Source organism: Chaetodon auriga, chromosome 3 (genome assembly GCF_051107435.1).
Source record: "Chaetodon auriga isolate fChaAug3 chromosome 3, fChaAug3.hap1, whole genome shotgun sequence".
Classification (NCBI taxonomy): domain Eukaryota; kingdom Metazoa; phylum Chordata; class Actinopteri; order Chaetodontiformes; family Chaetodontidae; genus Chaetodon; species Chaetodon auriga.
The window spans coordinates 16,883,200-16,899,353 of record NC_135076.1 but is presented as its reverse complement, the minus strand read 5'-3'; the positions used below and the strand labels follow the sequence as shown (position 1 = coordinate 16,899,353).

Here is a 16,154-nt window from a genome sequence, read left to right as displayed (position 1 = left end):
CCATCAAATGCTGCGCTGAAGAATCTGTATCACATTGTTTAGGATATAAACTGAAAGTCAAAGCCTTGAATCCGTTTGTTTCAGTCGCAAAAGCCTGAGAGAGCTATTCCAGCTATTTAGGCCTTTCTGTGTGTCTGATGGCAGACACGCAGCACTGGGGTGTGTGTGCGCATTTGTGTATAGTCCTTTGCGGAAGGGAGGGTGGTCGTCCTTCCGTGAAGTTAGTCGGTGTTGTTTTGGCCTGTGTTTACATAGCCGACTGTACGTGTTCAAGTGAGAACAATGGCGTGGAGGCTTCCAAAATGGCGGCATAAATCACAGCATCAACAATGCGGCAAAAAAGCGAGCGACTGCTTCTAACACTTCTTTTATATCAGGTGTAAAGTGGGGCAAAAGGAGAAAGTGCGCTGGGTGCTTAGTGTTGGAGTGGTGGGTGAAGGGAGAGAGAGGGCTGCATGTTTTTGAAAGCAGATTAAAGATCAAGACAGGAAGGGCCAGGTTTAGGCAAACAGGAAGACTGATGCAAGGAAGTGGACTACGTCAGCAGCCAGCCCACCACAGTCTGTGCTAAAAGTAAAATCCAGACCCAGCGCAAGTATGGAGTCTTTGCTCAAGTCGCCAATGAAACTTGTACTTTTGACAGGTATGTGAGCTTATCTATCCTCTAGCATATTAGCAGGTGTCTGACAGGGAGACAGGAGTAGATGTATCAGTATTTATGGGGTCTCCATATCAATTTTGATGGGTTTGGGCTGTGTGAAGGAGCCGCGTGATGTAAGATTTGTATCTAATTTTTCAAAATAGACAGCTTTTTTCGTCATTTACAACTGATTTTTTGCTTTGCTACATGAGATATATTCTAAACTTGTATGCTCTATAGTTCAATGGATTAGTTCAGTGGACCCTGTGCGGTTACACGAGCAGCAGGTCAACGCAGCCAGAGATAAAGAGAGCTTTTTTTACTCGAACCACACATGTTAAAAAAAGCAGCAGTGGCATCACAGAATGGTTTGGCATGTGGCTTATTATAAGTATTTCAACACTCCTGTGTTTGGTGCTTGTGTCGACACAGCATGGCTCTCCAGTCTGATGGATCCATGCAGCCTCTCTGACATTTGTGATTCTTGTCACCAACTTGCAACGTGCACGGCCCTGAATGGATCAAATGACGCCTGCTTCTGCAACCATGGATATACTGGAGACGGAACAACGTTTTGCAATGGTGAATATAAACATAAAAAGCCACTCGTATGTTACTGAGTATTTAGAATGATGCAAGCGTACTACCAGCCTTGTCTGGAGCTGTCACGGAAGCCTTGACTATTTAAGGAAGCTTTTAATGTTTGTGACTGCTCATCACACGCAGACAGAAGCTTAAGGCCAAGATCTGTACACATGTGGGTCAATTTTTTTCGAGCGTGGTGGTTGAGTGTGCAATGCATAATAACTTGGGATGTGTTCAAACTTCTTAAGATGCCTGTTCATGACAACATTCATCCAGTTTTTTTTTTTTTTTTTTATCAAAAATTAAAAAGGAATACACAAAAGAAACACTCTCTGTGGTGATGTGATCAACACAAATCAGCATGTTCTGATCAGTGCTGCTCTTCTGCAACTGTTTCTCTCTTATTATCTCCATATTTTGAGATGGTGAGCCCACATGTACCAGATTATATTCAAGAATGTTTAAGCCAGGGTGTTGATTTTCTTAGTCCACAGACGTAGAGAGGGATTAACTACATCGGTGATTTTTATGTACAAGGAAATGTCCTTCTACCAATTTCAGTCATTTGTGTAACGGTGTGTGTTCTTACCCTCTCTGAGAGTGTGTATTTGTCGGGCCAGCTGTGGTGGTTTGGAACCTGAAGTTTTTATCATGCCTTCCAACTAGCTGGCAGCTCACCTCATTGAGAGTTAATTACAGGGAAAACACTGCATTGTTAGAAAAAAAGCTTTATTCGTAAATTTTTTAATAGCCAGCGTTGCCTCTCAGCCAGCATTGTTACTCCTGTTATGTTTCTGGGTTGTTTAGAATTCCTGGAACTCTGTTTGTTTCCTGACCAAAACTGATCACAATCACAGTAACAGCTTACATCTTTCAAGGGCCAAAAGTAAATCAAAATGTGAGTAGTATAAACTCTGCAGCCAATGATTTTAAAACAAAAAGGCAAAATGAAGTTCAGGGTTAATGGAGTTCTGATGTCGTGGCAGACTGAGGGATAATTATGTTCATTTGGTGTATGAGTTAATTTAATAAGGAGTCATGAAGAAGTTCATGCTGCACTGCCTTGTTGTGTTGCTCTCAATCTGATTCATTCAGTGTTTTAAACATTTTCCTCAACAACAAAGTGTCAAAAGACGCAGTATCCTATTTGAAGATCAAACCGACACATCAAAGTGAATCATGAAATATGTGGGTGCAATGTGCAACAATAATGGTTCAAGGATCCCGTGTGTTATGGAGGTATTTCCCCTTTGGACACAGTCACCTCCCTCATCAGAGCAGAGGATTTCCCTTCCCGGACAGCTTTTGTGCAAAAGGTACAGAGGAGAGGAAGAGCACAGCGTCCATCATACCTAGACAAGTGAAAACAACAGTGGAAAGTCTTAGCAGGTCACTTCCAATAAACTGGGAGACCAGAGACGGAAGGAAGGTGTGTTTGAAAATAAAGCTGGAACAGCACTTTCTAGAACGTGTGGGCCACATCCGCAGCGAAGGGCTCTGTATAGGCTGCTTCTTAAAATCCTGGCAACAAAGTGATCCAGATTTCTCAAAATCAAAAAAGGATGAAAACAAAAGCTCAACAATCACAAATGTGAACTGTAAAAATTGCACATAAGCTAGAGGCAGCCAAGCCTTTAATCAGACTAACACAAGTGAGCCTCATCAAGTTCAAATCAACACCAGGACCCTGGATCAAAGTCAAATTTAGGTGTTCTTAAATAGTAATCTAATTGTGGAGGACAGTTCGAGTCAATATTTGTGTGAACATGCACTGAGCCAAAAAAACCCTACAATTCTTGGTTGACTGAATCTGGAAATATGTTGTGATTGTATGGGGTTAGTTTTCTGGAAATCCACGTTGTTACTCATCATACAAATCATCACTCGTGAATTTATGGCTAAACACTCACTCTGGTTTGTGCTGTTTGGAAACAGATGTTCACATTAGGAACTGCTGTCATGTCCCACCGTGGCCCACGCATGTCATGCTATTTTTTGGTCTTTTCTGGTGTTATCCTTTTATTCAAGACATACATTTCTGCTCTATTTTAATCAGTTTTTGCTGTCAAACAGCAAGGGCTTTCTCATAGTCCAGCCATTTCACACAAAGCTCAGCTGCCAAAGAAAACATTTGTTGCAAAGATTAAAATTTCTTCACCAATTGTAGACCAAAATGCACATCACTCAGAGACTTGCAGATTGTGAGTAATGAAAGATACACTTTCGATAAACTAATGCTTTGTCATTACACAATTCCAATTATCTCCAAATACCTCCTACAGAAGCTCGCTACATGTCAGGGGCATGTCCGGGGGGGTGGCCTGGGGATGGGACTGGCCACCCTGTAATCTGATTGACCACCCCAAGTGCCACTCAATTATTTTAAAATGCGATTGGCTATCTGCTCAGTGAGAGGATCTTAGCTTAGTGTTTTTGGATGTGCATTGTTTTCTCTTGTAGGTAGCCTTCTTTTGCAGGTACAGTGTCTTTTTGAGGACTTACAGAATGAAGTATGGAAGCTTTATATTATATTTATATGGTGCTACTCTGTTGTGATTGATAGGACTATTCGTCTTTCAAATAAAAATGTTAAACACATCAAGAAAGGAAGAAACTGTAAGAGACATACGAAATGGTAAATGAATACTATTCTGATGTGTGTGCGCATGCATGTACTTCATGCCACCCCTGCATGGGCCATTCACTCAGGCCAGTCCATTAAAAAAATGTCAGGACTCGCCACTGCTACATGTTCAGGAAGTTTATAGTAGAGAATATAGAAAGGCCCTATGGGAAATGTAGGAAATTAAGTGGATGGACACATGGTAGACTGAACTAAAGTTAAAAGACGAACACACTGTACATGTTGCATTGAACATCATAAATTGGTAAGTTTGATAGTATCCAAAGATAAAAAAACATCCGTGTCCAATTAAAGGATAAGATAAAAAGAGTTGGAACTTGACTCAAATGAGGAGTATGTCTAAGCGGTCCAGCACGTTCATGGTCATTACTCGGCCGGTCAGCTGGTATCATCCAGTGGAAATCACAGCAACATGATGGCAGCTGGTTCAGTCTGCAAAGATGTTTTGATTTTCTTTGCTCATCCAATTAGATTTTCTCAAAAATGCAGAAAGTTTTTAAGCCTGCATGAGTTTTTTTTTTTTTTTTTTTTTATTTCTATAGCAACTAACCCAGTTTACTTTCTATCCTCATCTCTCCCCCACAGATGACAATGAGTGCCAGAATGTGACTAATATCTGCGGGGAAAGGGGGAACTGCACCAACACAGCAGGCAGCTACTACTGCACATGTGTGTCTGGATACACATCGACAGGACTGGGCAAGTTCCAGCCCAACGATGGCACCGAATGCATCGGTAATGTCCGATCCACTCACTCAGTATTTCAGAAAAACTGATTTTTGCTCACAGGCTGTAATGATCAGTAACATAAACTGGACAGAGGATCTCATATGCAACCGGGCAAGATATCCTGTACGTGAGCGAGTGCGAAAGCAGCTACCACACAGCTGTGAGGGTGTCAGGGCTGTGTGTGTGTGAGTGTGAACTGTTTTCTCTTTCACTGTACTGCAGAGGATAAACATGTTGGAGGTGATTTTTTTTCCCTCGGCCTTTCACTTCCTTCCCATCTGCTATTCTGAGTAACCACCTGAGATCTTCTGCTCCATTTGCAATAAAAGAACAGCACCTTTAACCCATGCTGCTGCATAAACTATTCCTGCAGATTTCCAACTGGGTGGCAAACACCATTTAATACTGTGCAGACGCATGTAGCTGATTTATGAATATTCAAATGTGTAATATGCATGCAAGAATTGCAGTTTCTCTTCCAAAATCAATTATACAGTGTATTAAATGTAATGAGTAGGACTGCTTATGCCACGATCTCTATTTGCACGAAGGTAAATCATTGACTTCATTTTCATTTTCGCTCATTTGGAGGAAGAAATACTTTGCAGACATCTCTATTAACAGCTGTATTTATTCTGCTATCAGTTATATTAATCATCATCATATCGTGTTTATCTTTAATGGCAGCCGAACTCTTCATTTGCATCTTTCAGATATTGATGAATGCAAGTCAGGACAGCTCTGCGGACCAAACTCACACTGCCATAATACGAATGGATCTTTCTATTGCACCTGTCAGCGTGATCACATCCCAACTTCAGGCACTAAGCACTTTCATCCAGAGAGAGGCATAAGATGTAAAGGTCGGTATGAGGATGGAAGAGTGCACATGCACACGCGCACACACACTGGTACTTACATCCAAGGACATACATTTTTCTTCATCTTTTTTTTTTTTTTTTTTTTTTTAGCTTCTCTCTCACACACCTAACACAGACCCAGGATGTTTTAAACATTTCTTTTAGGGGAGAATCTATTATGCAATACATCAAATAAACAGTGCAATCTCAAATGTTCTGATGTTTTAAGCAATGTTGATCACAAAGAGAGCCGTGTGATGTTATGTCTGTGCAAGTTTTATGCAATTCAGACTTTCCCGTAACAGGCTTTATCCTGGTGAAATTATGGAAATAAATCAAGCAATCAAGAGATACTTTTGGTGTTGGTTGTTTTCCAGAACATCCCCAAAAATACTGCCATGACAACATCGGGTGCATCACACAGACCGTCAACAAAACACTTCAATATGTAAGTACCCCTCCTCAGGATTTCAACCAAATAAGGTAAAAGTTGATGTGATGACACTGCCCTCTGTTGGAGAGACATGAAACAAACATGAGGTGAGACTGTCTGAAACTGCATTGTACAGTGACAAGGACACACAACACCAGCCACTATTGTCCAACTGCCGCTTGCACTATTGGTGGTGTCAAAGTTCTGGACATTCTGCTGCGCCACCCACAGGCAAAAAAAGGAACAGCAGCAGTGGTTTATGACTGACATGTCAATGTGCACCATCTACAGGCAAAGAGGTTACAGTTTTCACAAATTTGCTTTAAATTTGTTTCTTTATTTTTTAAATAAATAGTTGCTTTGTGAATCTATATGACCTTTATTTAATTATGAAGTAAGACTGAGATTAAACCTCTTTTACAAACAAGACCTAGCCAACACAGGGTCCAATGGCAGCATCAAGCACATGAAAATAGGACAGCAACATCAAATCACAATAACAACAACATACATATACATATATGTTCAACAAAGACACAAATTAGTCACATGTTTGTTAGTTAGCTGAAACAACTGCAACTATCAGAGGCAACTTCCCTTATTCTGAGTCTCATGTTTGAGCTTGGCCACATTGCTCCAGGACTGCAGACCATAACAGAAATGACTTGCTTTGCCAACCTTGATCTGACAGAAGGCACATTAAAACAGAGGCCATTAGTGTGACCAAGGGTTATGATTTCTTTGCAAAAATTACATTTTTGGCTGAAGTAGGAAGGAAATTTGACTGAGAAAATCGTATAGATGAAGATGTCCCAGTGTTGCAGCCTGTGCAGCAGGAGGGATGACCATCCCACCATGCTGTATGAAGCACAGTGATGGGTCCTCAAGCTAGAGGTAGTGACATACCTTAGACGTGCTTCAGGACTTCTTCTTTTTTTAATGGGAGCATGTAACATTTTCTGCAGAATACTGGGAGGAGTCCTGTGTCATCATGCATCTGCTGTCTTCCTGGTTAATACTAATAATAATAACAATAATAATAATAATAAACTTTATTTGTATAGCACCTTTCATACAAGAATTGCAGCTCGAAGTGCTTCTTTACAAGAAATCACATGCACCAAGTGGGTTATTTAGATAAAAAAGACAGAACAGACATAAAAACAGATAAAAATGAATGTAGAATAAGATTGAAATAAGGATGAGAAGAAATAAAAATAAAGACAATAATGAGGAAGATTAAAATATTTAACTCTGATTAGGTGATCATTTATACAAACAACTGACATACTGAAGGTTCACTCGCCTTAAACTAAGAATTAAGCTCAGTTCATCAAGGTTTAGTCGGAGAAACAAAGATTAAATTCATTAAAAGAAAACATTTGGTGATTTACAGCTTCAGACTTCATGTCTAGAAGAGCAATTTCCACGTATGCATGGAGTGTGAAACTAATATTCTATTTCTATATTATTTAACAAAATACTCAGCGGAACTGCAGCGCTCACTGCCTGCAGGTGGCGCAAGTGTTCAAAGTTTATTAGCTATTACTTTCATTATTTGTAAGAGGTGATATTAACAAGTCTAATCTGCTGCTATGACATTTCTGTCCTTTTCTGGACAAAGTCTGGTCTGAGAATGACCAAACAGCTCCTCCTTGTGGAATCTCCAGTTTGCTGAACATGTATGCTAGTCTGTGAGTGAGCTGTGTACCAGTTCTGTCTGCAGAGGACAAGAACAAATCTACTGTATATCAATATTTTCAAGAAATCAGGATGTAACATGACAACACCACTTGAATGTGATATCATTAATACTCTTTGAAACACTTGACCACAGATATATTTTTCCCCATCCTAGATGAGCAACCTGACTGAGCCCCAGATCCTGCTGAAGGAAATTGCCAAGCAGACGTCTGGCGATCTCACCTCAGTGGAAGTGATCGCATACGTCGAGGCCTTGAGTCGATCCGCATCAACACTGGCTGCAGGGGAGAAGGATTACACTGTCAAACCGTCCGTCATCAACTCAACTCTTACAGTAATCACTGTTTACCATTCTTGTGTGTCATTCAGCGGGTGGACCTCTGCCTGAACTGCAGTGATGCTTTAAGGTGGTTTAGGGGGAAAAAAATGGCGCTGCAGACAAGCTGCTGTGCAGGTCTTTAGAGACTTTTCTTTTGAAGCTGCAGTCATTTATGAGAGAAGAGAAATATGTGGTATGTGTGCACAAAAAGTCACATCATATCCAGTAATTATTGGCACATCAGAGACAAGCCAGTATTAACATACCTAAATATATTGTAGCAAAGACGTATTTCACATGCTATTATAAACACGACACACTGAAAACTCTTCTTTTCGACAGAAATTAGTCAAAGCAGTAAACAACTTGGTGGAGAAGGACGAGCTGGTTGCTTGGAGCAGAATGAAGGAAGAACGTCGGGAACATACCATCACGAAGCTGCTGCATACTGTTGAAGAAAGTGCTCTGACACTGGCCAGCAACTACAAAACTCCAACTGAGCTCGAAATCAAAGCCACCGAAATGGGTGAGATAATTATTAACACAGAGCGCTCTCACAGGCGCTCAAATTATATTAAATTGTCCTGCCATTCATCCCACCTGTGAGCAGGAAAGTGAGGTTTTGGATAATTGTCATTTTCATACTTTTAATTCCTCCATATCCCTGACTTTTCCCTTTTTTTCTCCCCTCAACTGCAGAATTGAAACTCTTCACTTTTGATGCTCATCACACAAAAGCCAAACTGTCTGCTTCCATGGCAGGAGATCATATAAATCTGACTCCAAAACTGAGACCAGAAGAGGACAGAAATGGTGAAGTAGCCCAGTTAATGTTTAAAGGATGGTAAAATCAAAAATGCCTTTTCAAAGTTGTGACCATCTGCATGCTTGGGTGAACAGGGAGTACTGTTTTGCCATATGTCGCCATATGCCACATATGTAGTGTCCATATTTTCTTTTTTTCCCTCTCTCTCTTATTATCAATTATAATGCTGTAAAGTCTATTTTTATGCCTCTGGGGAGCACATATTGCAATATCTTCCAATAAAATCTGATTTTGGGACAAGTCAGCCACCCTAGTCTATCTGGTCCTTAAAAAAACGTACAGAAGCAGCAGAATCCTCAGAGGGACAAAAATATGTGGGTGTCAGCATGCACAAAAAAAGAGCAGATCAAATCATCAAAGAAAATTCTTGACCTTAAAAGATTTTATTGGACATTTAAGTTCCTGTCCGTGTGGCAAATTGCTGAACACACACTCTGAACTGGACACGGTTGGTCAGATCTGCACACTGGCTGTAAATCTCCAAATAGATCTAAGAGCCAGTGTTCATTGCCTGGCTTAACTTAGCCCAAAATGCAATAAGTTTGACTCCCCTCTGATTTTTGTCAACTTTTTTTTGTCCATCAGGAAGCGTGTCAGTGGTGTTTGTGCGGTATGACAGCATCGGTGACATCCTGAAGCCGAGCAGCGACCCAGGTGTCACCGACTACTCGCGCTATGCAGGAACAGGGGAAATCACTGTCAACTCCCAAGTCATAGCAGCAGCCGTCAAACCTGCTGACATTTACCAACTTGACCATGTCACCTTCACTCTGAGACACAATGAGGTAAAGACTGTACGGAGTGCTGAGCCTGGCTACATTGTTTTTCCACTTCTGCACCCTTAACTTATACCTTCAGAATGCACGCAGCTTCGGAGTATCACTGTGTTTTTCTGTGCAAAAGACATCTGGCAGTCGGTTTTTTTGTAGGACTTTCTTGAGAATTGCGACTTGGTTACAGCTGGTGGGTTTTTGCTAGTCTTCCTGATTCAATCCCTTAATGACTTGATTTATTCAAGCAACATTTTAAGCAACTAAAGTACCATCTTTCTTGTTTTCTCTCTATTGACACAGACAGACTAAGGTTTCCTTCACTTCCCCGCTACCTGAAACTCGCTGCTACCTTTTCTGTGTCATATAAGATTAATTTATCCGCATTAACTTCTACTAAGATCTTGTTCAACTTGAAACATCAATATCCCATCACATATGTCTTCGTCAGAAACATCATTGCTTTCTCTTTCTGTGAGGAATAGCTTTTTTATTCCCATACTGACTCTGGCAGTAACTTGATAACTGCTGGAGTTTCCATTAGAGTCAAATTTAAACAAACTCACATGGGAGGAGTAGTTAGTGCTTTGAGTAAAGTTTTATGAAATTTTAAGATTTGGCTCCATGTATTTCTGCAATGACCCCTCAGTTAAGCAGAAATGGAAGAGGAAAGGTGAACAGACGACTGAGGCAAGCGAGTAATGAGGGAAATAACCCTAAAAGTTAATGTACTGGTATTTTCTTTTAAGATAATTAAAATGTATGAGAAAGTGAAATGATTATTTTTGTTGGACCCCTGAGGCTTAAGCCTAACAAAGGAGGTGTTGATTTATGTTGAGTGGGGGAAAATCCTCCGTAAATTGCCTTTCAAGAGCAAAAATCAATAATTTGGTCTCCTTTTTCGTGCAGACGCTTTCTGGTCGCCGTTTCCGTCTGACGCGCTGAGTTTTTTTTTTCTCGCTTGCATCTGCTCAGTATTTGTGACACTCTGCACAGATTAACTTGAAAGAAAATTTTGTGACTTAAGGGTACAAATTACTAATTTGCTTTCATAAAATAATAATAAAAACACATCATAAATGTTACACCAACCAGGAAATATACAAATCTAATTGAATTTAAACTGAGTAAAGATTTAGAAAATAGAAGTAAAGACAACCTGAAAAACACCAGACCACATTTACATTTAATTCATTTATATCGATGGGAATTTTTACTGCAAATGTGGCTGTTGTGTGGATCACTGTGATTCGAGTAAAACTGCACATGATAATTAATGGAAAATATGAGAATTTTAATGACAAAACGTCGGCCTCTTTCCAGCGTCTTCGGACTGCAGACTGATTTGTTCCTTTCCCCAGAAATACCTCCAGCGAGCTGCCGCTCCCTTGGTGCATTGCTCGCAGCACACATGGCTGCACTTTATGCCCTGTGCCATTCATACTGACCCGAGCTCATGCATGATAATTATTTGGGATTTTATATTTAGCAGATTATAATGATGTGAGACAATGAGAATATTAAGAAAAGCAAATGCGAAACACACAACCTCTGAAAACAACACTAAAGCCATCGCAGTGAATTTCAAAATTTAAGACAAAAGATTTTAAATATATTTTCTGATGCGCTTTGGATGGATAGTAATTCATTTTAAGTGCTTTTTTGTTTTGCTTTGCTGTTTTTAACCCCCGGGTGGTGTGGTACAATATCACAAAGTAATGCAGTACAAAACCAATAAAAACAGCACCTTCCGCTCCTCTCAGCGTCTTTGTTCCTCTCTGTTCCCCAAAGCCCATAGACACTAAAGCTGATGTGACGAAGTGCGCCTTCTGGGAGTACAAGCCGGGCAGCCTGCAGGGCCGCTGGGCCACTCACGGCTGCAAGACGGTCCACGTCGACAGCAATGCAACCACCTGCTCCTGCAATCACCTCACACACTTTGCCATCCTCATGTCCTCTGGGCGAGCCAATGTGAGTGATCATGCATTAAAAATACAACTGCAACAGTGTAAAGGTATTTCTCTTTTTTTGAAAATTTCCTCCAGGACTTTAAATTATTTATGAAAATGATTTTAGGAGAAAGGACAATCGTGGTGAGCACATTTATTTTCAATGAGGGTAAAAGTACGAGAGAGAGAAAATGACAAATTTTTACACAGAGGGGGACACTTAATATTTGGGCACATATATTCACCATTAACTATGCGTATGAGCATGCATGTTGGGAGCATAAAGCCTCTTTATTGTTCATTATAAAGCACTTATTAATGCCTTATTCTGCATATATATTATGCATTATATATTCTATAACTAACCATGAGTTTTTCCTCAATAACCTCCTAATTACTTCTTATTCATAATAAGTAAGGAAGTTGTTGAACATGAATTACGATCTTAATAACCTAACCCTCACCCTTAATAACCCAGAATAAGGCATTAATAAGTGATTTATAATGACTAATAAATAGCCAGTATACTACTAATGTGCATGCTAATGAGCAGCTAGTTAATGGTGAATATATGCACCCTAATATAAAGTGCTGCCACAAAAAAAGCTTTACTGAGGAAAGCAAGAAAAAACTCTGATGTTTCCAGCTAATCGATTGTTTTCACTAAACTTAGATCAAAGACTGTTGCTGTCCAGTGAAAACAATGTCTTTTAAAGCACAAAACTTTTCAGCTTTAATATAAATAAAACAGGACAATTTTCTCTCTGCATAACCTTTTGGAAAATTCTAAATCTTTGTAGCCATAAAATTACAGTAATACCTAAAACTTAATGAATACCTACTGTTTGGATTAAACACTATTTAGATGTACTTCTGTGTGCACAAGGCCAATAACACTGTCTTGTGTTGAAGGTGCAACATTGTGCCAGAGTTTGATATAATAACTTCTCTCTTCTCCTTGTTTAATACCAGCTCTCTGAAATATTAAGTTCCACTCAGAGATATTCAGCAAACTTTTAAACAGACCCTCATCATTTTTTAATAGCACTCAACACTGCCCCCGAAATTCTTAGATTAACTTGAAAAGCAAAATGAAATTCATCTTCAGGCATTTTTCTTAGCAGCAGCTGGCTGATATGTGATAGAGCAGGACCAGAACCAGCCCAGTATGCCCGCAACCCAACATATTGGTGTAGCTCCAGCCTATTCCCACGTTATGCGTGTAATGATTCCAAGCAGAAAACACAAATTACAAATTCAGCATACCATGAAACTGTGAATGAAACACCTCCCTTTCCATTTGCTTCTCAGCTGGTGGCCCACTATACCATCCTGACCCGGATCACCCAGCTGGGGATGATCATCTCCCTCATCTGTCTGTCCATGTGCATCTTCACCTTCTGGTTCTTCAGCGAGATCCAGAGCACCAGAACCACCATCCACAAGAACCTGTGCTGCAGCCTCTTCATGGCCGAGTTCATCTTCCTGGTGGGAATCAACATGAACACGCATAAGGTGAGCTCGGGACACGCTAGAATCCAGTGAGACGAAGCAGAAATGTTTGTGTGTGTGTGTGTGTGTGTGTGTGTGTGTGTGTGTGTGTGTGTGTGTGTGTGTGTGTGTGCACCTGATCCACATTTCACTGATGAAGAACCCTTCTCATTTGAGTCGTCAGGGAGGGAGAACAACTATTTCAGAATTATTTGTTTAGAGGCCACTTTGACATGAAAATGTTATACCTCCTATCTCGTCATGAATTAAGTAAAACAAACAACGTGCGGCAGGAGCAGAATAACAGTATTTAACTCACAAACTCTCCCTCTCTCTCTCTCGTCTTTTGTCTGTTTCTTGGCAGCTTTTCTGCTCTGTTATTGCAGGGCTGCTGCACTATTTCTTCCTTGCAGCATTTGCCTGGATGTGCATCGAGGGCATCCATCTGTACTTAATAGTGGTTGGCGTCATCTACAACAAAGGCTTCCTGCACCGCAACTTTTACATCTTCGGCTACGGGAGCCCAGCAGTGGTGGTGGCCATCTCAGCAACACTCGGCTCCAAGTACTACGGCACGGATAAATTGTAAGAGGAAAATATTTGAGCTTTTTAGTACAGAGAGGTGGGAAGACAAAGGCTTTTACAAAGACTTCTTTTCCAACTCATTCAGCATTTTTCAGGGAACAAAGATATACAAATTACATTAATTATAAATACAAGGGGACAGAGATTAAATTTGGCCTGCAGGGACATGAAGGAAGTTGAAGATGCTTGTAGAGAGGAAGGTAATGACTGAATTAGCGTAAAAAGAAATTCTGAAAGGTTTTGGGGACCATGGAGAGTTTGAATAGAAATCTATAAATAAAAAGTCTGTTGTTTGTTAATGCAAAAACATAATTAAAAGATTGAGGTTATGCAAAAGACGAGCTGATTGTTCATTACTGCGAGCAGTGGCGGCTTTTCTAACCAATTGTTTTTGTACTTGTAAGATAAGGAGGGTATGTACGAGCCCATACAATGCTGTCATAATTAAGATTAGGCGAGATTAGACCAAGGTAAAATGATAGAATATTGCTTCTGCAGGAGGAAGGATTATTGCGACAAAGAGATCTTAAGGCACACATTCAGTCTGTGAAAATGCTTGTTAAATAACATCTTCTGTATTTGTATTACAGGTGTTGGCTGAGCACAGAAAACCACTTCATATGGAGTTTCATTGGGCCTGCATGTTTGATCATTCTGGTAAGATCTGCTGTCTTTGTCGCATCTTGAAAATGAAAGTATTAATTGAAATCATCAAACAGGGATTGTTCCGAAGATAAATATTCATTTGAACGTGTTTGTTTGTCGTGTTTGTTTTGCTCGCTTTGCACTAAAGGTTAATCTCTTGGCTTTTGGAGTAATCATCTACAAAGTGTACCGGCACACTGCTGTGAAAAAGCCTGAAATCAGCCACTATGAAAACATCAGGTAGGATTATATGTGCTCTTGTTGAGAAGGTCAAAGGAACACAGGAAATCAAGCTGAAAGTTCCTTATCTGTTGGATTACTCTGGTATCATGTGGTGTCCTTGCGCCCTCAAATTGCAATTAGCTCTTTGTTGTTCGTGGCGTTCGGCGGTACTCTGTTGAAGTCAGTGTTTTCGCCCTCAGGTCCTGCGCCCGTGGTGCCTTGGCCCTGCTGTTTGTGCTGGGAGCCACCTGGACCTTTGGAGTGCTGCACATCCTCAATGAGACCACCCTCACCGCCTATCTGTTCACCATCACCAACGCCTTCCAGGGGATGTTCATCTTCATCTTCCTCTGCGTCCTGTCCAGAAAGGTAACACTTTGCATTTATTTGTTTGACATTCGTCCGGTGGCTTCAGTTGCGACAGTGAGCACCCGGACAGTATGCTGATAAATAGGAAAATCTGTTTAGAAAATACAGATTTTTCCTTGAATATTACATTATATTATTTTTCCATTCTATTCTATTCTATTACAACAATGATGTGTTTTCGTCTGAATCCTTGTTGTATGTGTCGTTTCAGATTCAGGAGGAGTACTACAGGCTTTTCAAAAACGTGCCATGTTGTTTTGAATGCTTGAGATGAATTAACGCGACCAGAGCCTGATCATCTGCACTTGTACAATAATAGTCGACACTACAGCTCTGCAATATCCTGTGACTCATGCTTTCATTTTTGGAAAATGATGTGGGAGGAATTGTTTAGTACAGATGTCTAATAAATGAAAACATGTAGCACTTGTACTTTCTAAACATCTTGTTTCCCTTTTAAAGGACTGCCGTCGCTTACACATGATGTTTGTTTGTGTTATGTTCAGGGTCTTTCCGTACAATACTCACACACAAGTTCACAAAGACGTTCTTCGGGGGGTGATACAGGAATCAAACTCTTTTCTATATTTTCTGTTTAATTTAATGCCTTTGCAGTTATCGGCGTCACACTCCAGATAATCTACACAGTCTATTTTCTTTGTTCCTTTCATGTGTTTTGAAATTGATTTGTAAATTATTAAAATGAATGTGGCAAACTAACAGGTTCCCTTCTTTTATGAGCAAAATCAATGGTGTTGTTTAATGCGTTCTTCGCTCTGCCTTTATGAACATCACACAAGTGTACAGTAAATTAAAGGTGTGTTGTTGTGAGGACCGTTTCCATGCTCTGACAATTCAGCAGGTCAATGGCCCCATCTACTGGACACAATGAGGAGCACTCTGTCCACTGGAAGCCCGAACGCTTGACACACAAACTCCAGCTGGCAACACCATCACTTCATCATATTTGTTTCCATGATGAGACAAATGTCCATCTCTGTGTATCTGCTTCTGTTTGTTTGTAGCTTGCTGGTTCATATGATCAGTTTAAGGCTTTGTGATGTTGTGCTGTACAACTCAGATTTTCAAACTTTGACCAAATCAATCATGATGCGATCACCTGTTACCTGTGAACCTGTTTACCTGTGGAGCGTTCCAAACAGGTGTTTTTGGAGCATTGCACAACTTTTCCATTCTGTTGAGGGAAAACATCAATATATTGTCTTTGTACTGTTTTAAATTGGCTATGTGCTAAAAAGGATTTGGAAATTATCAAGTTCTGTTTTATCTGTTTTAACAAAGCATCCCAATGTTTTTGCAATCAGGGTCGTACAGTAAACAGGTTGCTGTGGTTGATCCTGTATTTCCTACTTATTGTTACTT

At 40.2% G+C, this 16,154-nt stretch overlaps 1 protein-coding gene across 1 annotated transcript; it reads left to right on the top strand.

Moving 5' to 3' along the window:
• The first annotated feature begins 570 nt into the window (after positions 1-570).
• Positions 571-15,490, top strand: adgrl4 (adhesion G protein-coupled receptor L4). The gene is made up of 16 exons (XM_076761702.1): positions 571-643; positions 1,073-1,222; positions 4,455-4,604; positions 5,312-5,461; positions 5,836-5,906; positions 7,750-7,929; positions 8,257-8,440; positions 8,614-8,727; positions 9,326-9,525; positions 11,302-11,481; positions 12,771-12,974; positions 13,315-13,535; positions 14,126-14,192; positions 14,329-14,420; positions 14,603-14,771; positions 14,983-15,490. The coding sequence occupies exons 1-16, from the start codon at positions 598-600 to the stop codon at positions 15,043-15,045; spliced, it is 2,241 nt and encodes a 746-aa protein (XP_076617817.1). The 5' UTR covers positions 571-597; the 3' UTR covers positions 15,046-15,490.
• The last annotated feature ends 664 nt before the right edge of the window (positions 15,491-16,154 follow it).

Bases quoted from the DNA above. Each gene is read 5' to 3' on its own strand.
- adgrl4 (XM_076761702.1), top strand. From the start codon at position 598: ATGGAGTCTTTGCTCAAGTCGCCAATGAAACTTGTACTTTTGACAG. The intron at 7,930-8,256 runs GTAATCACTGTT...TCTTTTCGACAG, and splicing joins TCATCAACTCAACTCTTACA to AAATTAGTCAAAGCAGTAAA. The intron at 8,728-9,325 runs GTGAAGTAGCCC...TTTGTCCATCAG, and splicing joins ACCAGAAGAGGACAGAAATG to GAAGCGTGTCAGTGGTGTTT.